This window comes from Bufo bufo, chromosome 1 (genome assembly GCF_905171765.1).
Source record: "Bufo bufo chromosome 1, aBufBuf1.1, whole genome shotgun sequence".
NCBI classification, from domain to species: domain Eukaryota; kingdom Metazoa; phylum Chordata; class Amphibia; order Anura; family Bufonidae; genus Bufo; species Bufo bufo.
Genome location: NC_053389.1, coordinates 627,383,457 through 627,409,859, shown reverse-complemented (window position 1 = coordinate 627,409,859; position 26,403 = coordinate 627,383,457). Strand labels below are relative to the sequence as shown.

Genomic DNA, 26,403 nt, shown 5'->3' with positions numbered 1-26,403 from the left:
ATATAATGTGTGCATACAATCAGGGCCGGCTCCAGGTTCATGTGGGCCCTTGGGCGATAAATCCCAGTGGGCCCCCATGAGGCATTTTTTTTACATTGACATGTCCCCCTGTGGCTCCTACACGGTATAATGACCCCCAGTGGCCCCTATACAGTATAATGACTACTAGTGGCCCTTCACACAGTATAATGAACCCCCAATTCCCCCCCACTGTATAATGACCACCTGTGGCTCCTACACGGTATAATGACCCCCAGTGGCCCCTATACAGTATAATGACTACTAGTGGCCCTTCACACAGTATAATGAACCCCCAATTCCCCCCCCACTGTATAATGACCACCTGTGGCCCTGCATTCAGAATAATAACCCCCAGTCGCCCCCATTTAGAATAATGACCCCCAGTAGCCCCCACACTGGGGGAATACTGTATGGAGGGGGCTCTGGGGGTATTTATACTGAATGGGGGGTCATTGGTGATCATTACTAAATGGGGGACACTGGGGGTCATTATACTATGTAAAGGGCCCTCACAGTATAATGACCCCACAGTGGCCCTCCATTCAGAATAATGACCCCCAGTCGCCCCCACACTGGGGGTTATACTGTATGGAGGGGGCACGAGGGGTTATTATATTTAATGGGGGCTCTGGTGGTCATTATGCTAAATGGAGGGTCAATGGGGATCATTATACTAAATGGGGGGCACTGGGAGTCATTATACTGTGTAAGGGACCCTCACAGTGTGATGAATGACCCCCCAGTGGCCCCCTCACATACCTATCATTGCAGGGGAGCTGGTGGTCCTGTCATTCACTAACCGCAGCTCCCAGCTCCCCACATGAACCTGGAGCCGGCCCTGAATGACCCCCAGTAGCCCCCACACGGGGGGAATACTGTATGGAGGGGGCTCTGGGGGTCATTATACTGAATGGAGGGTCATTGGTGATCATTATACTAAATGGGGGACACTGGGGGTCATTATACTATGTAAAGGGCCCTCACAGTATAATGACCCCACAGTGACCCTCCATTCAGAATAATGACCCCCAGTCGCCCCCACACTGGGGGTTATACTGTATGGAGGGGGCACGAGGGGTTATTATATTTAATGGGGGATCTGGTGGTCATTATGCTAAATGGAGGGTCAATGGGGATCATTATACTAAATGGGGGGCACTGGGAGTCATTATACTGTGTAAGGGGCCCTCACAGTGTGATGAATGACCCCCCAGTGGCCCCCTCACATACCTATCATTGCAGGGGAGCTGGTGGTCCTGTCATTCACTAACCGCAGCTCCCTGCGCTCCTTCTCTCCTCCGGCCCGCTGCAGCAGTGAGCCAGGCCTGGAGGAGAGAAGGAGATGTGCAGTGATGTAGCTAGAACTGACTGGGCCCCACAGCGAAATTTAGTACGCCCCCCTCCCCCCCAATGTGTGTTCACATTACGTTTTTCCTATCGGTTTGATGTATACACATGTGCAGCACTCCACGTTTTTGTATCCTGCAGAGTCAAGTAAAAAATGCATATGTTAACGTATATGTTTTTTTACCATGGAACTGTATGGTGAACGGACGCCACTGTACGGCATCAGTCTGAGGCATCTGTCAATGCATACATTTTCAGTATGCATTAAATGGATGTCAAAAATGTGATGTGAACCCGGCCCTAGTGTCAGAATAAGCCCCAGTACACAGCGGAGCAGCATGGAGGAGAGGGGAGGCCGCCATGTACTGACAGAGCGCTGCCTGGTCCAGGTGGTCAGGGATGAGGACTGTGCTTCCCAAGGATCATTTTCTACTGGAAAATACAGGGCACAGTATAATACACTAGAATCTATATAATATAAAGATATTAGCCCCACCCCCCGAATAATCATACGATTAGGGGGTCATTTATTATATAGAAATACGTCTATATTAGGCGTATTTCTGACACAGATGTGGCGCAAAGGTCCTTAACACTGCAATCTGTATCTTTTCCCGCTCATGCCAGGTCTAAAAAAAGTGGTGTGGGCAGAAAGGGATACAGTTATGGCCATCCAGTTATTGGATACCACCGCCATATAGTGATAACACCGCCATATAGTGATAACACCGCCATATAGTGATAACACCGCCATACAAGGATAAAACCACCATACAGTGACCGGATAAAAGGGTATAAGAGGGCACAGTACAGGTAATGACTATGGGCACTGCACAGGGTGTGGTAAGAGGGCACAATGCAGGGTATAAAGGGGCACAGTACGGGGTGGGGGGCACAGTCACATGACCCTGTGATGTTAGAAGGTCCTTATGGTGAATGCGGTTCAGATGCCACCATAATGAGAGGCAGAGGAGTGAGACAGGGGCCCTGGATGGACAGGAGGGGTGGACACAGCAAGTAGGTGGAAGGGGCTCTGAGGAGGATTCATACAAGTAGTGGCAGGAGGTCTGTGCAGGGCAGCAATAGGAGATAGGAGGGTGGAACAGGAGCCCTGGATACATGAGGGAGGAAAGGAGACAGCAGGGGCTCCATAAGGGTGATATAGGACAGGATATGGGGGGGGGCAGGTGTCATGGAGACAATCAGCTTAATAAAACAGTAACACAACTAAATAGAATGAAGCAGCAGTGTCCCCCCCTTTCCTTCTGTCCCACAGAGAAGAGACAGTCACAGTGCAGACTCACTCACAGACTGTCTCCAGACTTCTCTGCTCCAGCTCCAGCCCTGCGGTCTCTCTCCAGTCTCCTCAGGCAGCGTGTGTCCTGTGTAGAGGGGGCGTGTCCTGAGTCTCTGCAGCTCAGAGGGCCCACCAAAGGGGTACTGCGTATGTGAAATGACAGCAGTGAGAGCTCCCATCTGTATTGATGGAAGTGCTCATAGCAGCTCAGTGGGCCCCCCCAGGAGCATTGGGCCCCGGCACTTGCCCGGGGATGCCGGGTTATGACGCCGGCCCTGCATACAATGGATGATCAGTGAAATACAGTACTGGACAGATCCTCCAAAATGAGATGATCTTTATAACCACTCTCAACTCTGTCCAGGAGACAAGGATACTGAACAAAGAACTCCAGTCTATTGACTTAGAGTGTAAGAAAATGTTGTTGATTTTTTTTTTTTTACTTTACAACCATCTTAGGATTCTTCCATAAACTATCTAGCACTTACTTGGTAGCGTGGATTATTTGGACTGCTTCCAGTTTTTTTACACCATTTACTTCGTCGGTAAGGGATAACAATTTTTCCAGTGCTGTCTGGATCAAAGGTATCATCCCCAGCCGGTATTTCAATATTTAAATACTCAACTGGACATCCTAGATTCTCAATGTCATATATTTCTGACATGACATGATATCCTGTAAAAAAGGCAAATATCAATTTTTAATTACGTGCAGCTTACACCACAAGTTTAGAAGAAAAAAAAGCCCAAATAAAAGCAATGAATGGGATTGAAAGCTCCCTCTTAAAATCACTCAATTAAAAATGGCACTTAAAGGGGTTATCCAACCCCTATGATGCCCCCCAAAATGCCTAGGCACCTCATAAGGGTTTTACTTTCCCCGCTGCCTGACACCCGCGTCGTTCCTGATGTCCACATGGCCGCCACTGCATCTCCCTGTCGTGTGGATGAAAACATCTGGCAATGGGGGGGCAGCCAATAGCAGGCTGCGATGAGGAAAAGCCTTCCTAGCATCACGGGTGATGCTATGAAGGCTCATCACTGTTGTATACCATGTAGATTATTATATCATGTCAACACATTATATTGTTGCATTAATATACCCGTTAAATTCAATGCATTATACCTTTGCATTGATATGCTAGATAAATGTAATGCATTAAACTGTTGCATAAGGGGTTGGCCACTTTCTGGTTACTGATGACCAAGATGTGTAAGATGATTTTATGGCACTTTCTAATGTAGACTTTGTTGAAATTCTGCACCCTTTTCTATATTTCATAAGTTATGCTCCCTTGTTTAAAAAGTCTTTTGTGGTGTCCACACAGAGGTCCTGTCCATAAAATGGCTGCTGATGGAGGGTCATGTGACCTGACAAATTACAGTGCTCCAGACCAAAAAAAATATCAAGGAGCCATTGGCTCCTAACCTTAAAAATTTAGGAGCCAAATAAAATTTTTAGTCGCCAAATTTAAAATACCTATAATTACGGTATAATAATAAAAAAATTTAAAAAACATGTCTTACCTAGGGTTGTCACGATACCAACATTTTTATTCAATTTCGATACCATAAAAAGTATTGCGATATTCGATACCACGCGGAAAAAATAAAAGCAGCGTGCATTTCGCATTTTATGGAACGTCTGGACCATAATAGAACAGTCCCATCCTAATTTTTGTTGGGACAAGGTGACAAAAAAATGGCAAATTGCGCTTTCTTAATTTTTTTCTGTTACAGTGTTCACCGCATAGGAGATATTTTTAAATATTGTAATCGTTTGCACTTTTTCGGGCCTGGCGATATGTAATATGTTTGTTTTTTTATTGTTTATATATTTTATATGTGTACTGTGGACATTGCAACACCAATGAATATAGTTTATGCCTGAATACAAACCCAGGCTGCTAGTGCCGACCATATCCCATACCCGGCACCCAGCCTCTAGAACTGCGCACTGCCATCCGCTTCAATTAACCTCTCAGGTTCTGCACCTGAGGGGTTAATTGTGGTGGATTGCAGCGCACAGTCATAGACGCTGGGTGCCGGGTATGGGATATGGTCGGCACCCGCAGCCTGCGTGTGTATTCAGGCATAAACTATATTCATTGGTGGCGCAATGTCCACAGTCCCTCCCCTCCTCCTCCCTGCTATCAGTCCATTGGTGGCAGCAGCACAGGGGGGAGGGACTGCCTCCTTCTCACCTGTGCTGCTGAGGAGAACATGGCATGCGCTGACAGCAGCGCGTCCCATGTCAGTTCAATGCGTGTGTGAAAGAGGCAGAGCAGCGGAGGGTCTAGGCGCAAATGGCGAGAAGACTACAAATTCTTCCATTTTGGTCGCCATCTGGAGCCCTGAATTACCTCAAATATAATATCTACTCTATTCAAATACACTGCATCCGTACTGAACTCCCAACGGTGCAAATACAGATGGCAGGTGCAGTGTATCTGAATGGAGGAGTCATCACTTGGAGGTGATTTCCCTGGTCATATGACCCTCCATTTGTAGACATCTTATGGACAGGACTATGTGGACAGCACAAAGGAGTTTGTAAAAAAAAAAAGGGAGCATACCTTATAAAATATAGAAACTGGTGCAGAACTTCAACAAAGACTTTATTAGTAAGTGCCATATGATCATCTCACAAACAAATTGGTCAACAATAACCAGAAACTGGCCAACCTCTTTAATAAAAATGCATTATACTGGTGCGTTAACAAAACAGATAAATTCTACACATTTTACTGTTGCCTTAATATACCTGATAAATTTAAAGGAAATATGTCACCCAAAAATTTATCTGCCAGTTAATATCAGATACATCAGCCAGTTTTCCGTGCTGGTGCGATGCGTGAAGTGAACACATAGCACCCGCACTGAATCCTGACCCATTCATTTCAATGGGTCTGTGTTCATAAGCAGTTTTTTTCGTGCATCAGTTCTGCGTTGCATAAGAATCGCAGCATGTTTTATATTTTACCTTTTTCACGCAGCCCTTGCCCCATAGAAGTGAATGGGGCTTCAGTGAAAAATGCATTGCATGCAGAAGCAGGTGCGGATACAATGCATTTTTCACTGATGGTTGCTAGGAGATGTTGTTTGTAAACCTTCAGTTATTTTTCACGTGAAAAACATATCAAAACTGATTGCACCCATGCGAAAAAAACTGAAACACTGAACGCAAATGCAGACAAAACTGACTGAACTTGCTTGCGAAATGGTGCACTGAACGCACCCTGAATGCATCCTGACACAATCCGTATCGTTTGTGTGAAAGAGGCCTAACACGTTTCCTTTTTTTCTATTCAGTTTTTATTTTCTGTTTGCAGATATTGTTTGTTCTATTTCCTGAACAGTATTATGGGGACGGACATCTTGCCTGAGCTCTTCTTAACAGCATTTAGAAAGCATTAGGAAAATTGCTTTACGGCAGCCCCATGGGTGATAGACGCAATGGACAGGAGGAGACCCTACTGACTTACATGGGAAAGTCTACTAGGCATGCCCTGTGACCTGTGCAGGGGTCATTGTACAAGGAAAGAATAGAGAATTTCTGACAATCACCTATTGTGAATGGAGGATCCTGTCTTATCTGTACACAGAGATGATATAATTACAAGCAGGATTAGAATGAGTTAGGGGCCCTTTACACGGACTGACAATTGAACAGATTATCGCTAACCAGCGTTACTAGTAACACTTGTTAGTGATGATCTGTTGGAGTGAATGCACCACTGATTACCCGATGAACGAAGATAATCATCGTTTCCCAATGGCAGATTGTGCTGTGTAAACACAATCTGCTGCCGGGAAACAACGAGTCTCTATAGGGAAGAGCGATGGCATTAGTGATCACTCCTCCCCATACTCTGGAGGAGCTAGAGGAGATTACTGCATGTAAATGCACCGGTCTCCTCCGCTAGTGATCAGCAGATTGTCAGAAAAGAACCCCTTGTAAAGAGATCTTTAATTGCAGTAAAGTGATCTGTATAAACCAAGAAGTAGCGCCAACTATTAGACATAGTAGTGGAAAACTGCAGGATTTTATTTATTTTTTTAAAATAAATATTTGTTTAAACTATGTTAATGCCTGCAGTTAGTCATATCAATCTCACAAAAAGCATGGGGATTAAAACTGAACTTTTAATAAATACTATAAAATGTGCTCACCTATAGGAGCAAAACGTAATATCTAGTGTACACAAGAGGAAAACAAAATACAAACAAAAAAACAACAATTCATAAAGGCACAAAAATCTGATCCAGCCAACTCAATAGTTTATATGTACCATATATTGTAGGAATAGAGGAATCCGTCATTGGGAGTAATATCCCTGAGATATCCCTTACTAATGCCTCAACCCAGAGGAACACCCTGATGGTGGGTACCCTCTAGTCTCGTTCCTATTCCTAACTTTCCTTATTTTTACCCTTGCAACTTCCAGATGCGTTTTCCCTCTTCCAGGTTCATCAGGGGAGAAATGGTGGGTAATAACTCATCAGAAAGACGTGATTGGATAATTAGATAAATACATGATTCAATAAATAGAAAGATAGGAAAATCATTCTAATACATGATGCTGGTCAGAAGAGCATGATATTATAAATATCTAAATAAATAAGATAAGTAATTCATAAGAACCCTCAGATATGGTAAACACCGCCTACTAAATCCCATATAGTTACATAGTTACATAGTTAATACGGTTGAAAAAAGACATACGTCCATCAAGTTCAACCAAGGGATAGGTGGGGACGCGAATCCCAGAAGGAATCGAGGCTCAGATTTCTATACGTTTTCAAAGGCATTTATGTTTTTTACTTTTAAGAATTTATCTAAACCCTTTTTGAAACTGTCCACTGTTCCTGCTGTTGACCACTAGTGATGTCCCGAACTATTCGCCGGCGAACAGTTCCGGGCGAACAGAGCTTGTTCGCGTTCGCCGCGGCGGGCGAACATATGCAATGTTCGGTCCGCCCCCTATACATCATCATTGAGCAAACTTTGACCCTGTACCTCACAGTCAGCAGACACATTCCAGCCAATCAGCATACCCTGCCTCCCAGACCCTCCCACCTCCTATCAAAAAGCAAGGACAGCATCCATCTTAGATGGATTTGACTAAGTTGTAATATAGGTTATATTAATTGCATTGCGAATTCAACTTAGAGCTGGGTTCCTAATGGTTGTATTGCTAGAATATAACGAAGATTGAGAATATAGTGCTATATTCGTTATATTCGTCAATTCTAGCAATAGAGCAGCACGAAATGCCAGCAGAATGCTTGGATGTATAGGGAGAGGTATAAGCAGTAGAAAGAGTGAAGTGCTTATGCCGCTGTACAGAACACTGGTGAGACCTCACTTGGAGTATTGTGCGCAGTACTGGAGGCCATATCTCCAGAAGGATATAGATACTCTAGAGAGAGTTCAGAGAAGAGCTACTAAACTAGTACATGGATTGCAGGATAAAACTTACCAGGAAAGGTTAAAGGACCTTAATATGTATAGCTTGGAAGAAAGAAGAGACAGAGGGGATATGATAGAAACTTTTAAATACATAAAGGGAATCAACTCGGTAAAGGAAGAGAGCATATTTAAAAGAAGAAAAACTACCACAAGAGGACACAGTTTTAAATTAGAGGGGCAAAGGTTTAAAAGTAATATAAGGAAGTATTACTTTACTGAGAGAGTAGTGGATGCATGGAATAGCCTTCCTGCAGAAGTGGTAGCTGCAAATACAGTGAAGGGGTTTAAGCATGCATGGGATAGGCATAAGGCCATCCTTCATATAAGATAGGGCCGGGGGCTATCCATAGTATTCAGTATATTGGGCAGACTAGATGGGCCAAATGGTTCTTATCTGCCGACACATTCTATGTTTCTATGTTTCTATGTAATTCGCAATGCGATTAATGCAGGTTATATTAATCGCATTGCGAATTCAACTTACCACACTCTGCGTCAACTACGTCATTTTCCATGGGAGTTTTGCCATGGATCCCCCTCCGGCATGCCACAGTCCAGGTGTTAGTCCCCTTGAAACAACTTTTCCATCACTAATGTGGCCAGAAAGAGTCCCTGTGGGTTTTAAAATTCACCTCTCTATTGAAGTCTATGGCGGTTCGCCCCCTTGTCTTTTGTGCACATTTTACATGGAACAGCTTTTCGCCGTATTTTTTGTATGGTCCAGTTATATATATTTGTATAGGTTAATCATGTCCCCCCTTAGACGTCTTTTCTCAAGACTAAATAAATTCAATTCTTTTAATCTTTCTTCATGATGGGGTGCCCTCAAGATACTTGATACACATTCTGTAATCAATAAGATTATCAAAGGAAGGGATCTGTAAGCATTGTGGGGGGTTAGCTCTTTTTCGGGGGTTGCAACCACATACTTCTTGACGGACACCAGAATTTAGAGGCCAAACTGTGCTTTATTGTGGCAAAAGCACAAACATAAACAGTACAAAATAAAAGCCTGCCCGTCTGGGTACTAACTAAAACATAAGACATGTCTCTCTGACTCACCTACAGTATACATCACAGTTCGCACACTGTTTCAGGTGCGGCTTTCTCAGCCCAATAGTCCACCAATCCCCAGGCTGCAGCACAGTCAGAATATCTCCCAGCCTCGTGGTCTCTCAGCCTTGCCCAGCTGAGACCACACTCACAGAGCCTCACCAGGCCTCTGTTTGCACACTCCCCCCTTACTGACATCCTAGGAGGTGCTTTATGCCCGCATGAGTACCTCCAGCTGGTCTCAACTGTGGTGGAATAGGGGTGTGGGCCGCACTATCCACCCCTTCCTTGCCTCTAACCTGTGTGAGATCTGTCACCTTCTCACAGCATAAAAATATCAAATAAAAGATTCTGGTCTATCAGACCCCTTACATATCACCCGACATATTGATAGCGGCTTCCACATGGTGTCCACATTATTAGGTGGGATTGACGGTGATGGAGCAATCGCAGGATGTAACATTTGTGCCCTATAGTCCCACAGTTATATACCAGAGCAGAGTTCCATCTCCAGGTGGGAAGGAAAGGGCACTTCCGGTGGTTGAAACGCACGCCAGTGTGGCATGCACATCGGAAGTATGCAAGCCCTCTGGTGTTTGGAACGCACTTAAGGTGCATTCTAAATGCTCTAAAATCTGGAATTTGGGAGAACAGAAAATAAAAAAAAAGGGAAGTTTCCTCAGCAAATGCAGTTATTAAAATTATTACATGAATCAAGTGATTCTAAAAATACTAAAAAGGGTGCAATGGGTAGGCTTTTAAGGGACCTCATTAACACGTAAGTTATTAGAGGAACATTAGCATTTGGCTAAAATTCTATCTGCTGATGACTGATTTATTGGTAATGATTATGGCTTGTATAAGGATAAGATTTTGTTTTTGTTTTTTGACTTTAAATTAGCTAAATAGCTTTCATATTAATTATGAGACAATAAATTGCCTAATTATTAAATAATTGTAAGTTATTCATATTCATTTTCCTGCACAGCAATATATAAATTATGGCTACACCCTCTCCTCTCTCCTGTTAAGGCAATGATGTATTAGGCGTAATAGTACGTTTTTCACTGGTTGTTATTGCACGTATTAAAGTTGTTATTATTATTTCTCTAGCAGAAAATTTTCTTTGAAAGCAGTATTTGATCGAGACTTCTTTAATAACTTTCTTTTTGTTTTGGCTATGTTCTACATTGTCAACTTTATCAAGCAATAAATTAAATGATTGCATGGAATGTCTAGTAACCACACTGCAAACCTATAATAATAATGTTTATATAACACTGAATTAAAAGGGTAAATATTTTCTTACATGTAGACAAGAGGAACTGTATGTGTTCATCATTTTGAGAAACCATGTGGTGAATTGATTGATACAAAAAATGGATGGTAAACAGCACTACAAATCCCAGCATGGGAAAAATCATACCAATAATCCAGGTACCCAGAATTCAGGTCCAGAAAAGTGGAGCCCATGGAAGGAGATCCAGGCTGGGGGTCTCTTAAAGTAGTAAAATGGTAGAAAATCCGCAGCACTCTTCAATTTGTGCAAAAAATGTTGTGTTTTATTCCATCAGCAGCTTACATTGCAAAGTTTCACTAGCGTTTTTCTTTTCCGGCATAGAGTTCCGTCACAGGGGCTCTATACTGGAAAATAACTGATCAGTTTTATCCCCATGCATTCTGAATGGAGAGTGTATTCAGTTCAGTCATTTTGACTGATCAGGCAAAAGAGAAAACCGTAGCATGCTACGGTTTTATCTCCGGCGAAAAAAACTGAAGACTTGCCTGAATGTCGGATCCGGCATTTTTTCCCATAGGAATGTATTAGTGCCGGATCCGGCATTCAGAATACCGGAATCCCGGATCCGTCCTTCCGGTCTGCGCATGCGCAGACTGAAAAAAAGGTGAAAAAAATAAATGCCGGATCCGTTTTGCCGGATGACACCGGAAAGACGGATCCGGCATTTCAATGCATTTTTTCGACTGATCAGGCATTTTTAAGACTGATAAGGATCCTGATCAGTCTTACTAATGCCATCAGTTGGCATACGTTTTGCCTGATCCGGCAGGCAGTTCTGGCGACGGAACTGCTTGCCGGATCTCTCTGCCGCAAGTGTGAAAGTACCCTTAAGCAAGTCTTTATCAAGCAATGATTGACAGGAGCACATGAGGGCATTTGTAACGTTTTGGCTAAGAATAGGTTAATGGTATGTTGAAATGTATGTCTATGTTTATGAAAAGGCCTAAGTAATCGAAAGATTTGAGATATTGTTTAAATTAATGCAAAACACTATTTGTGGTCGCAAATGAAGTCGTTCATATTTTAATTGTACTTTTGCGTTATAATGTGCATTATAAAGTAAGACATACATAAAGGTTAAAGAGGTTATCCCATGGCTAATGTAAAAAAATTAATAAATCAGACATCACAACCTCTTTCTAACATAGCCCGAACCAGCCCTGTACCTCACATGGATCCAGAGATCTCTCCATTCGTTGCTCTGCTAGATTTATATCAAGCTGACAGCTCAAGGGGGAGTGTCTTTTCTGCTGCAGCTCAGGGGGCGTGTCTCAGCTCTCCCTATCACAGCTCAGGAGGCAGTTGAAGGATGAAATTGAGCATGTGCGGCCATCTTAGTGAGATGATGCAGGTGATGCTATATTGAAACATTTTTTTGAATAACTGAGTGGCTATGCTAACTTTTTATTACATGCAATTGCAAAAGTATTTAGATGAGTTTGAAAACAGTATAATATTTTTTTATGGGACAACCCCTTTAATTTGCATACATGAATTATGTGTTTAAGTTTAGTGATGAGCGGCAGGAGCAATATTCGAATTTGCTATATTTCATGAATATTTTGTAGAATATTCGTCATATATTCGCGAATTTGAGATTACTCTCTTTATCGCCAAAAATCAGCAATGTAATATTAGCGTAATGCACGCTAAATACAGGCGTGGGTCACTATAGCTACATTTTTCAAGCTGCTAGAAGTTTCCTGAGCCTGGAGAAAATGGTTGGCACGGGAGAACATTACAATAGCTTTATATGCAGATAGAGTGCTCCAATATATTCGCGATTGCGAAATCGGTACTAATGATGCGAATATTTTGGCACAATACGTGCAACTTCACATTTTAACAGGTCTGACTACTTATTAGGGATTGGTGCACTAAGTATTGTTGTGAACTTGTGACATCACAGCACTATGTACAGTATGTACCGTATGTATGTATGGACAGCACACAGTAGAATCAGCTACACTATATCACTATCTGTAGATATAGTGATATAGACATTGTAGCCTTCTCATTGGCCCACAAGCAAGAAAGGAGGTTACTGATAAAAAAAATCTAGAATATTCGAAATGACGAATATATATCACTATATTTAAAATATTTGCGAATTCTCGAAGTGCCGATATTCGCGATTAATATTCGAATATTTGCGCCTAACACTATTAATTAAGTGACAGGTTCATTGGTTTGATTGTATGTGGACATGTGACAGTTCTGATAAGACTGAAAGGCAGCTGCATTGTATCTTTGAATGGTATGTGTGACAAGATATTTGATTTAAGTGGTTATATGAAACCATGATACAGCACTAGTGGTGAATGGCTGAAGAACATTTTCCCGAGTCAGTGTTACATTTTAGGATATAAAATAATATTTAGAAATACCATGTTTCTGTAAACTGCAAAATCAGGAAAAATTGATTAAAATGGAAAATCTGGCAAAAAAAGTGAAATTTTGAAATTTCATCACCATTTTTCTTTAACCCCTTCAAGCGACAGCCTGTTTGGACCAAATGTCGTAGCCCCATTTTTCAAATCTGACATATGTCAATTTTTGTGGTACTGTAATAATTTTGGAACACTTTTACTTATCCAAGCTATTCTGAGATTGTTTTCCTCGTGACACATCATACTTAATGATAGTGGTGAATTTGAGTTGATACGTTTATTTTTATTTTTATTCGCTATATTCAAAATTTGAATTTCTTTGCTTTTAAGATGAATAGTAATACTTCATAAAATAGTTATTACTTTACATTGCCCATATGTCTCCTTTATGTTGGCATCATTTTGTAAATGTCATTTTATTTTTTTAGGAAGTTAGAAGGCTTAGAAGTTTAGAAGCACATTGTTTAGAAGCACATTTTTTATTTTAAGAACATTTCCAAAACCCACTTTTTTACAGACCGTTTCAGTTATGAAGTCACTTTGTGGGGCTTACATAGTAGAAACCACCCATAAATGACCACATTTTAGAAACTACACCCCTCAAGTTATTCAAAGCTGATTTAACAAACTTTATTAACCCTTTAGGTGTTCCACAAGAATGAAAGCAAAATGGAGGGGAAATTAAAAAATTTCATTTTCTGGGGCAGATTATCCATTAAAATCAATTTTTCCTGGAACACATCAAGGGTTAACAGCCGAAGAAATCTCAGTATTTATTACCCCGATTCTGAAGTTTACAGAAACCCCCATATGTGGTCGTAAACTGCTGTATAAGCACACGGCAGGGCTCAGAAGGAAAGGAGCGCCATATTATTAACGGATGGCAGATTTTGCTGGAATGGTTTTCAGGTGCCATGTCACATTTAAAGAGACCCTAAGTACCCCTAGAAAGAAAACCCCAAAAAGTGACATTTTGGAAACTACCCCTCTCAAAGAATAATAGATTTTATTGGTATTATTTTAGGGTACATATGTCTTTTTGAACACTTTTTATACAATTTTTTGTGGAGATGAAGTGGGCAAAAAGGGCAATTCTGTTAGTGTTTTTTATTTTTATTTTTTTATGGAGCTCCTCTTGTGGTAAATGTCATGATTATTTAATTCTGTGGATTGATATGGTTATGGCGATACCAAATTTATGTAATTTTTTTATGTTTTACTACTTTTTTAGCAATAAAATCACTTTTGTGTTGAAAATAAATTATATTTTGCATCGCCATATACTAAAGTCCATATCTTTTTTCTTTTCTCTTTAATGTAGCTGTATGGGGGCTTATTTTTTGCAGGACGGGCTGTAGTTTTTATTGGTTTATATTGGTATCATCACTTGGTATTTTTTTTTATAGTGGACGTGAGGTGACAAAAACAACAATTCCGTAATTTTTTTTCGACATTATTTTTTATGGCATTCACCGCTCAGGATTAGTAATTTGATACTTTTATAATATGATACTTTCATAGATCAAGTTCATTTTTTTAATTACATAAATAAACAGATATGAGAAAAGACAATTTTTATTTTATTTTAATTTAAATTTTAATTATTTATTTATTTTCTTTTTTTTACACTTTTTTTATTTATCAAGACCCATCTTGAAGATCTAGTGGGCATGATGGCTATACAGTGCATTGCAATAGACATCTATTGCAATGCACTGTATAGTGTCTATTACAGTTACACTAAGGCTCATCAGCCCGGGTGCCTTTTCCATCCGGCCATTGCAGCAGTGGTGGCCGGATGGAAGACAGGGAGCTCCTTCCCTCTCAACCCCATTGATATAACGGGTGGCTGCTAACCACGGCATCTATAGGGTTAAATGGGCGAGATCGGTGCCAGCACCGATTTGGGCCATAGCATCAGAGTGTCAGCTGTAAATTACAGCAGACACTCTCTGCTGATGGCATCGGCTCTGTTCCTGAGCCGCTTTATCAGAGATCCTGCACAGAGGATCAGGCTTCAGGGGGCATCTGGGGGCGATGGGGGGACAATGAGGGCAATTGTGGCATATGAGGGCCGTATAATCATCATGGGCACTGGGGCCACAGTGGGGGTCATGGCTGATTTCAGGCTGTGATCTCCAGCTTCGAGATCACAACCTGAATCCGGCATTTCAACACTAAAGTGCTCCGATTGGTTAGTCTGCAGAGACTAACCAATCAGAGCACTTGCCACCAAGGGACCACTCTGATTGGTCCCTTGCCTGCTTCCCCGGTGTATCTGCTCTCCGGGAGAGCGGAGACTCTGGGGCTGTGACACTTTATAGTGTCACAGCCCCGGTAAGCAATTGGATGTGACTGTACGTCCAAATGCAGTAAGTCACTTGCAATTTGGACATACAGTTATGTCCAAATGCGTCAAAGGGTTAATTCTTGTGAAACACCTAAATGGTTAACATAGTTTGTAAAATCAGTTTTGAGTAACTTGAGGGGTTTAGTTTCTAAAATAGGGCCATTTATAGGTGGTTTCTATTATGTACGCCTCACAAAGTGACTTCATAGCTGATTCGGTCCTTAAAAAAGTGGGTTTTGGAAATGTTCTTAAAAATTTTAAGAATTGCTTTTAAAATTCTAAGCCTTCTAACATCCTTTTTTGGTTGGTCGCTGCCTATGCACCCCATTGTTCATCCTCAAGTAGGTCTAACCAGGGAGACTCTCTGAGCCTCTCTGGTTTGTCGCTGCCTATGCACCCCATTGTCCATCCTCATGAAGGTCTAACAAGGGGGACTCTCCGACTCTCTGAGCTCACGCTCCACTGCTCTGCTTGCTAGTAGGGGGTGGGGGCAGGAGCAGCACCAGCTCCATCAGCAGCAACTTAAATCTTGAGTCTCTGATGAGCAGTTTTCTTCACCTGCCTACTGAAGAAACTATCTAGAAGCAACCGGACATGGAGCAGAACCTGAACCAGCAGGAGGTGGCATACTTGGATCGCAACCTGTAAACCCAGATCCAAGATCCTCTAGACAAATGGGCAGTCAAACGTGAATTGCCATGGGCAAGTTTTCCTGGGTATTTAATGCGGCGGGTGGCATAGTTACCCAAAGAGAACCCGCCTTTCAACCCAAAATGTTGAGAGACTAACCTTTATAAAGATGAATCAGGCCTGGATCAACCAGGATTTAGAGACTGATACAACAGAGTAGATTATTCTGGGAGTAATGATCTGACTGTAGTGTATTGTTACACTAGAACATTGTGCCAAATGGTCGGTTACTTCTGTCCACGTCCTGCTGCCATTCTGAAAGTGTAAACTAGAATGCGCTGCAGTGAGGCCCAAAACAACAATGAAAAGTATCTTACCCACGCCCATCTCTGATCAACGCCAGAGGTAGAGTTTATAGCAGGGAAGTATGGTTTGTGTCCTAAGAGAGAGGTGGACTGTGATAAAAAGACTGGCAATGAAAATGGACAACTGAGCTCAATAAGAGATGGAGTGCTGAAGAGCTTCAGTAAAGTTGTAAAATAGAAATAGAAAGGTGTCAAGCAGTAAGTTAATTAGGGCCCTCTGTGGCCTAATGCCCCGCTCCCTCCCAACTTAAAGCTATTTCTTTGGATTGCCATACATTTTAATACTTTTCAGTACCACTAATACCTCTGTAATTTTCAGGAACCTGATACCTTTGATGCTAAAGCTAAATGCTATTTCAAAGAACTATGGGGCTCATTTATCAAGACCGGCACTTTAGACGCCTGTCTTAATACCCCTTTAGCTGGTGGTGAATGCACCAAATTTATGTAGAGGCACCGGAGGTTCTGTATGAGTACGTCTGACTGTATATTTGAAGGTTTCCATATATGTAGAGGCAGAAGCAGATACATGCGTAAGACACACATATTTCCATGCTGTATATGATTGGCAGGAATAGATAGGGGGTTCATTTGTTGGGATTTGCTGCTGGAAACAAAGTTGACAAGCTGACACAGCCATGGACAATATATTGATGATTTTTTTTTCTATATTATTTCCATAATCAATCAACCTTTACAAAGACTCAAATCTAATTATTTTATAAAAATCTTTGTGATGAGTCCTCCTGGTATTCCTCACTCCAAATAACACATACGCTACATGGCTGAATATATATATTTTTCAGAATATTGTGCATGCATTAATATACCTGTTTAATTCAGAGCATTGGATGGTGTTAATAAACTTTATTTTAAATTTTAAATACCAGTGCATAGTGTTTTGTAGAAAGGGGAGGGAACCTTTAATTGCGCCTCTCTGTTAATTACAGAAAAAAGAGAAAATTTTGCTACCATTTAATAATCTGTGTACCAAACCTGTAAGGGCTCATGCACACGATCGTATGTATTTTGAGGTCCGCAGTAAATGGATCTGCAAACAATATGGATGACGTCCGTGTGCATCCCATATTTTGTGGAAAGGAACAGCTGGCCCCTAATAGAACAGTACTATCCTTGTCCGTAATGCAGACAATAATAGGATATGTTCTATTTTTTTGCGAAATGGAAATATGGACATACGGAAACGGAATGCACACCGAGTACCTTCCGAGTACCCTCCGTTTTTTTTTGTGGATCCATTGAAATGAATAGTTCCGCATAAGGTCTGCAAAAAAAAAAACTGAACGGACACAGAAAGAAAATACATTCGTGTGCATGAGCCCTAAATAATATGTCCTTTAAAATGAAGAGTGGAAAACAAAGACTCATGCCTCATCATCTGTGATTGAGAATGTGGTGCCTGTAGTAGTGCAAACAGAACAGTCAACACCACAAGTTTGGCCAGTAGTAGTAGGAACAGCAGGCCATAGTTTCCCTTTGCCTCCGGAAGGCACCATATTATGTGGACTGGATGGCTCATTCTTCTTCTTAGTCACAGCCAGATGATGTTGATGTCACCTCTGAGTGTCACGGCTGAGGATGGGGGAAATCCTCAGCCGTGCGATGCCAGATGCTGTTGGCCTACTCGGCCAGGAGAACAGGATAGGGAGCAGGTCACCTCCTAACAGCGTCCCTACCCTGACCCTAAGTCCTACCTGCATGGGCCGACCTTAAAGGTAGGAGGACCCATGCGCAGGAACCTCGGATCCCTAACTCACCCTCCGTCCGATCCCTGCGCTAGGAGTCAGGGTAAGACGACCTACTCCTCCTAGGCACGGAGGAGCAGGAGTCTCACTGGCCAAGCTGTTGGGAAAAGGGGGAACCAAAACAGACTAACGGAAATGGCAGGTGAACTAAGTAGTTCAACCAACCTGTCACAGCCTTGCTGACTGGATCCCTGAGAACACACAGAATCCAGAACCATTAGCTGCACAAACCAAACGAAGGAAGGACCCAACAGAACATCAGATGGACATCTCACACAACATGACATAAAACATAGTGACATTTTCTTTATGACCACAGGGGTGGCTCTCACAGGCAGATAATAACACAGGAGGCTGCTCCAGCAAGCAAGGCTGAAACAACCCACTGAGCCATGCTAACAGCGAGGCTATATAGGCCAGGAAGCCACACCCACAGTCAGACACACCCAGTGCACACACACACTAGGAAGGAGGTTAACCCTTCCAACACCAGGGAAGGGAAACATAAATTAAAAGGGAAAGTGTCCAACTCAGAAACACCCTGTGGCTGTTGCCGCAGGCAACGACATGGGTGGCAACCATGTCTTGGGAGTCAGCCCGAAGGCCGGGACACTGCCACCACATGTACACCATGCAACCAAACGTTGCCACGGGCAACCACAGTGAGGAGAAGATGTAAGTGTACACCACACAAAACAGAGAGTGCACACCGACATACAAAAGTGCATAAATACACATAACTCCTAGGAAACCGCACACATAGCCGTTGTCCGCGGCAACCGCACCTGAGGCCAACTACATTATGCCTCAAGCTGCGGTTGAAACTACAACACAAAACCGCGGGCAACAGTATGCGGCTCCCAAGGAGTCACGGCCAAAACCGTGGCCGTGACACTGAGTCTGACAATGTGCCTTTGAGCCATGGCTCAGCATCATCCTCCTGTTCCTCTACCTTGTACATCATCTCTTTTTGGCACTGCCCTCATATAGGGCATGAGGTAACAACAACCCACGGTCTTCCTCATGTTGACTTGCGTGTCAAGCATAAACGTTTGGAGCGGATTGGGAATAGCAGCTTTAAAAGCAGACTAAAAAATTAATTTGCAACTGTGAGAGTGTGTTTTGATCTCAAGTGTGTTTTGTCTTAAGTGTGTGACTTGAGATTAAGTGACTTTAGAGTCAGTTATTTTAGGATGGAATTGTGCTTATTCATTTATTTAACATTTGTATTGCATTGTATAATTTGCCTTTTTTCTGAAGTAATCCCCATTAGCAAGTATGTGCTCCATGATTGACAGTGTGGTCTAGTGTACATATTATGCAATGTATACAGTCCCAGAAGAACATTTTAATTAAGGGTGCTTATTAATGTGCAAAATGTGAGCAAATTGCACATTTGGAAGTCTATATCCTTCATTTAAATGAGTCCACAAAAAATCTACTATTTTGTAGAATATTCGTCATATATTCGCGAATTTGAGATTACTTTCTTTATCGCCAAAAATCAGCAATGTATTATTAGCGTAATGCACGCTAAATACAGGCATGGCTCACTATAGCTACATTTTTCAAGCAGCTAGAAGTTTTCTGAGACTAGAGAAAATGGTTGGCATGGCAGAACATTACAATAGCTTTATATGCAGATAGAGTGCTCCAATATATTTGCGATTGCGAAATCGGCACTAATGATGCGAATATTTTGGCGCAATACGTGCAACTTCACATTTTAACAGGTCTGACTACTTATTAGGGATTGGTGCACTAAGTATTGTTGTGAACTTGTGACATCACAGCACTATGTACAGTATGTACCGTATGTATGTATAGACAGCACACAGTAGAATCAGCTACACTATATCACTATCTGTAGATATAGTGATATAGACATTGTAGCCTTCTCATTGGCCCACAAGCAAGAAAGGAGGTTACTGATAAAAAAAATCTAGAATATTCGAAATTACGAATATATATCACTATATTTTAAATATTTGCAAAATTCTCGAAGTGCCGATATTCGCGATTAATATTCGAATATTTGCGCCCAACACTATTAATTAAGTGACAGGTTCATTGGTTTGATTGTATGTGGACATGTGACAGTTCTGATAAGACTGAAAGGCAGCTGCATTGTATCTTTGAATGGTATGTGTGACAAGATATTTGAATTAAGTGGTTATATGAAACCATGATACAGCACTAGTGGTGAATGACTGAAGAACATTTTCCCGAGTCAGTGTTACATTTTAGGATATAAAATAATATTTAGAAATACCATGTTTCTGTAAACTGCAAAATCAGAACTGCAAAATCAGAAAAAATGTATTAAAATGGAAAATCTGGCAAAAAAAGTGAAATTTTGAATTTATCACCATTTTTCTTTAACCCCTTCAAGCGACAGCCTGTTTGGACCAAATGTCGTAGCCCCATTTTTCAAATCTGACATGTCAATTTTTGTGGTACTGTAAGAATTTTGGAACACTTTTACTTATCCAAGCTATTCTGAGATTGTTTTCCTCGTGACACATCATACTTAATGATAGTGGTGAATTTGAGTTGATACGTTTATTTTTATTTTTATTAGCTATATTCAAAATGAGAATTTCTTTGCTTTTAAGGTGAATAGTAATACTTCATAAAATAGTTATTACTTTACATTGCCCATATGTCTACTTTATGTTGGCATCAGTTTGTAAATGTCATTTAATTTTTTTAGGAAGTTAGAAGGCTTAGAAGTTTAGAAGCACATTGTTTAGAAGCACATTTTTTAATTTTTAAGAACATTTCCAAAACCCACTTTTTTACAGACCGTTTCAGTTGTGAAGTCACTTTGTGGGGCTTACATAGTAGAAACCACCCATAAATGACCACATTTTAGAAACTACACCCCTCAAGTTATTCAAAGCTGATTTAACAAACTTTATTAACCCTTTAGGTGTTCCACAAGAATGAAAGCAAAATGGAGGGGAAATTAAAAAATTTCATTTTTTGGGGCAGATTATCCATTAAAATCAATTTTTCCTGAAACACATCAAGGGTTAACAGCCAAAGAAACCTCAGTATTTATTACCCCGATTCTGAAGTTTACAGAAACCCCCATATGTGGTCGTAAACTGCTGTATAAGCACACGCCAGGGCTCAGAAGGAAAGGAGCGCCATATTGTTAATGGATGGCAGATTTTGCTGGGACAAATGATGAAGTGGCAAATCATAATGAGGTCATTATTATGAGGGACTTTAACTACCCAGATATAGAATGGGAAAGTTAAACCCATGGATCTCATAAAGGAAACAGTTTCTTGTCAATAAGTAAGACAATTACCTTTTTCAACTGGTATAGGATCCAAGTAGAGGGATGGCCATACTGGACTTAGTATTACCCAACAGTCCTAATAGAAAAACAGTTGTGCATGTTGGGAACACCTGGAAAATAGCTGCTATAATATAATAAAGTTTTGTCATTTAAAAGAGTTTTTTTTACAGGGGGTGGGGATGGGAGCAAAAAAAAGGTTAAACTTTAAACGTTAAAATTTACCAATATATAGAGGCTATTAGCGCCACTAACTGGGACAATGTCCTCAAATATAAAAATACAGCCACAAACTAAACTCTCTTTGTAAGAGATACTGTACATACCTTGTGGCAATAAAATGTTTATGTGACTGTCGCAGTCACAACATGTCGCATGTCACAGTGTGACACAATTGATAATCATTACAAAAAAATGTTGCACAACTTTTCAGCGACACATGTCACTGTGTATCTACACAATTACATAGTAACATAGTTGTTAAGGTTGGAAAAAGTCCATCAAGTCCAATCTGAAATCCTGCTATATCGATCCCTGGATCAATGTCCATCTTTCTTTTAAAAAGGGGTTGGGCCAAAGGGAAAGGGTGTGTAGAACAATATTTCTATACATTGTCATAAGCCTCATGTTATTTTGAATTAAAAAGGCATCTACATCTTTTTTGAAGGCATCTCCTGTATTTGCTGTGACCAGCTCCTGGGGCTATTCCAGAGATCCACAGCCCTTACAGTAAAGAATACTTCTCACTTCTTATGACTGAATCTTTTTTTTCTCCAGTCATAGGGAGTGGCCCCTTGTTTTTTGAGGGGGTTTAACACAGAATAGCTTCTCTTGATATTTTTTGTATGGTCCGTTTATTTATTAGTACAGGTTAGACATCATTTTTCAAGACTAAACAAATTCAGTTCATTTAATCTTTGCTCATAACTAAGATCTTCCAGGCCCTACCACTTTACAAATCACTATTCAGACCACAAATGGAGTACTGTGCACAGTTCTGGGCTCCTGTGAACAAGGCAGACATAGCAGAGATAGAGAGGGTTCAGAGGAGGGCAACTAAAGTAATCTTTGCTCATAACTAAGATCTTCCAGGCCCTACCACTTTAAAAATCACTAGTCAGACCACAAATGGAGTACTGTGTACAGTTCTGGGCTCCTGTGAACAAGACAGACATAGCAGAGCTAGAGAGGGTTCAGAGGAGGGCAACAAAAGTAATCTTTGCTCATAACTAAGATCTTCCAGGCCCTACCACTTTAAAAATCACTAGTCAGACCACAAATGGAGTACTGTGTACAGTTCTGGGCTCCTGTGAACAAGGCAGACATAGCAGAACTGGAGAGGGTTCAGAGGAGGGCAACTAAAGTAATTACGGGAATGAGGGAATTACAGTACCCTGAAAGATTATCAACATTAGGGTTATTCACTTTAGAAAAAAGACAACTGAGGGGAGATCTAATAACTATGTATAAATATATCAGGGGTCAAATATATGAAAAAAGATTGCGCTGCAAGAGAAGAATCTTCTTTGTGTATAAAAGTTCACTTGTAAAATCTTCAACTAGTGGGATCACATGCCAACCTCACAATCCAACATTGGTATGGAAACCTGTGGGTAATGGAAAAACGCACTTTGGTGTAGCAGGTTCCAAGTATCTAACGCACCATGTGAATAGATTATACTCACAAGATTCCTGATTAGTGAAGGCGTGTAGAAGTATTGTTGGTATCAAAGTAGAACTCTGCTGAAAAAAGAGAACTATAGTGTAGTATGTCACAACACTTAATCTGCCTGCAAACAGATTATACTCACAGAGCTTCACTTGTCAGGTGCGTGTATAAGATCTTGTGGAATTTTCATAGACAGCTCAAAAACCTGGATAACAGCCAACATCGATGTCCAAAAAACTCTCAAGGAAGAAGTCGCAGGAGAAGTAGGTGCGCACCAAAGGTCAGGTAAAAACTATTTAATACTGGCAACAAGTACAGCTATAAAACATATAAAATATCTGGAGTAATGCCCGACCTGGGTTTCGCGGTGATGCTTCGTCTGGGGCGTTGATTGGTAATTGGATACCACTGTGTTTTAAATAGACAGGGAACCTCCCCTGCACCACGTCATAAGCACTTCCAAAATACAGGTTAAAACAAATCATATACATACAGAGTAAAACTATAATAGAAAATAGGATAAAAATTATATGTGATAAAAACACTGGGACAGAACCGGACAGCTTACGGCAAATATATTTTTTAAAATAAGCAAGCATTAATGTCACATTCAATATTGAGCCCTTGCGGTTGAATGGTGCCCAAACGGAACATCCACTCAACCTCTTTTTTATTTATTATGGCAATAAAGTCCCCTTCTCGGATAGGGGTATGGACTAATTCCAAACCAGTAAAGCGGAGACCCTTCGGATTTTTCTCATGGGGAATCTTAAAATGTAACGAGACACTATGGGTCTCAAGACCTTTTTTAATATTACGAATGTGCTCCTGCACCCGAGTCTTGAGGCTCCGTGTAGTCCTACCTACATATTGGAGGCCACAGGGGCACTCCAAAAGGTAAATTACTCCAACATTATTGCAGGAAAAATGACCTTTGATTTTAAAAATGGTCTCTTTTGTTGTTTTAGATGTAATCTGATCTACACACCTTTCCCGTTGTTTTAGGATACGGTTTTTGCAAGGTAAGCAAAAACCGCACCATGTAAACCTGCCCTTTTTAGTACTGGTGCGTTTTTTATTGGTAGCAAGACTAGCGCTACGGACTAGTTTGTTGGAGAGATTATCTGCTCTTTTGAATACTACAGGGGGCCTGACCGGTAAATCTTTACTGAGTACAGGGTCATTCTGAAGAATATGCCAATTTTTTTGGATCATATTCTTAATACTGCCTATTTTACTGTTGTATTGGGTCAGAAATGTATATCTGAAATCTTTTTTCATGACCTTTTTATTATTGATCTGTGACTTATTCTCAATGCGTTTTAATTCTATTTCATCTTTGCAATGGTCTAAAAAACCTTTTTCATAGCCTTTTTCTAAAAATCTATGTTTGACCATCTGCCCCTGTTCTCTGTAGTCCTCTAGTTTACTGCAATTTTTTGAAATACGTTGAAATTGGCTTTTGGGTATATTTTTAAGCCAAGATGGGTGGTGGCAGCTATTGAGCTCAATACATGTGTTGACATCTACTGTTTTAAAAAAGGTCTTGGTTTTGAGTCTACCACCCTCCACAAAAATAACCAGATCGAGGAAATCTACAGAGGTAGCACTGATATGATTAGTAAATTTGAGATTGAAACTGTTACCATTAATGTCCACTAAAAAACTGTCCAGACCCTCCTTCTCACCTAACCAGATGAGAAGGCAGTCGTCTATATATCTTCGCCACACTAAAAGCTGTCCCTTTCCTAGATCTTTTTTGAGGATCTGATCAATATTCTCCCTCTCCCACATAGTCATAAAAAGATTGGCGAGGCTTGGGGCGAATTTCGCCCCCATCGCCACGCCAGAATGCTGAAGATAAAAGGTATCTTTATATAAAAAATAGTTGTGGGTGAGGCAAAATTCTACACATTCCAAAATGAAATTTTTTTGGTCTGGCCCCATATCTGGATCATTATTTAGGGCTTCTTCGACCCCTTTAATACCCAATTGTTGGGGAATGCAGGTGTAAAGAGACGATACGTCAACCGTGGCTAACCACATGGATCCATGAACTTCACCAATATCTTCAATGAGGTCAATGACACTAGAGGAGTTTTTTAGGTAAGAGGGAGCCACAGTCACATATTTCTGTAAAAAGAAATCAATATATTCGGAGACTCTACTGTTCAGGGAATCAATCCCTGATACAATAGGTCTCCCTGGTGGATTGATGGGATCCTTGTGGATCTTCGGCAGAAAATATATAACAGGGGTGACTGGGCACTTCAAAAAGAGGTAATCATGTTCTTTTTTATCTAACACCTCTCTCTCCAAACCTCTTTTTAAAATACCCTCCAGCTGCCCTTTAAACAAAATGAGTGGGTTACTCTTTAAAACCAAGTAGGTATCTCTATCCGAAAGCAGTCTGTCCATTTCCCTAGTATATTGTTCCACATCCATAATAACAACCCCCCCCCCCCCCCCCCTTTATCGGCCGATTTTATCACTATTGTGTCATTTTTTTCTAGCTGCTTAAGTGCCTCCTTCTCCCCCCTGGAAAGATTCTGTTTTTTTGGTTTGTAGTCCATTTTTTCAAACTCATTTAGGAGGCTCCTTTTAAAGGCATCAATGCACTCGTTTTTATTTTTGGGGCAAAATTTAGATCTATTACGAAGGTCCGTATGTAAGACCCCCGTAGTGTTCACAATATTGGCCGGCGGGGATGGTGTGATATTCAAATAATATTTTGCTATATTTAGTTTTCTAATATACCTATGGATATCGAGAAATAAACTAAATTTGTTAATACCATTGCTTGGTGCGAATTTCAGTCCTTTTTGTAAGACCAATTTTTCTTCTTTGGATAGTGAATACCCACTCAAATTAAAAATGCCTATTTGCTCCCCTTGCTTTTCTTCCCCCCTGGTATTGGATTTCCGTCCCCCACCTCTATGTCCTCGATGTAGCTTCTTTTTTGGGGCGTTCTTATTGTCTCTTTGGATGTCTGAGGGGGGTCCCTCTGTACCCCCCGCATACTCTGATGGGGAAAATTCTGACTCAGATCACTCACAGATGTATCCGTTATGGCCAAAACCTTATCTTGATCAGTTCTTGTCCTTGTTTGTTCAATAGTCATCTGCTGTACATTTTTATCTTCCCTAGTGGATTTAAGAAGGATGACAGGGTCTGTTTTAATAATATTTCCTCCACTATTCTTCTTAGTATTCAAAGGACTCTTACAATTGTTAAATCTCAGTTGTTCCCTCATGATATATGTAGGGACATACCCAGATCTCGATGGATAATGTTGTTCTGTATTATAATATGGACGTTGTCTATATTTCTTATTATTATGATTATTATAATTGCCCTGATAGTAATGGGGTGTATAATTGTCTCTCCGTCCATTGGGTATGTAATATTGATTGTCCCTATGGCCATAGGGAATAT

At 41.0% G+C, this 26,403-nt stretch overlaps 1 protein-coding gene across 1 annotated transcript in view; it reads right to left on the bottom strand.

Annotated features, from left to right (window-relative positions):
* DUOX1 (dual oxidase 1) overlaps nt 1-26,403 on the bottom strand; it is a 278,604-nt gene that overhangs the window by 180,356 nt on the left and 71,845 nt on the right. The window contains exon 5 of the mRNA XM_040413827.1: nt 3,154-3,341. Coding sequence (XP_040269761.1) covers nt 3,154-3,341 — 188 coding nt within the window. The remainder of the gene's footprint in view (nt 1-3,153; nt 3,342-26,403) is intronic.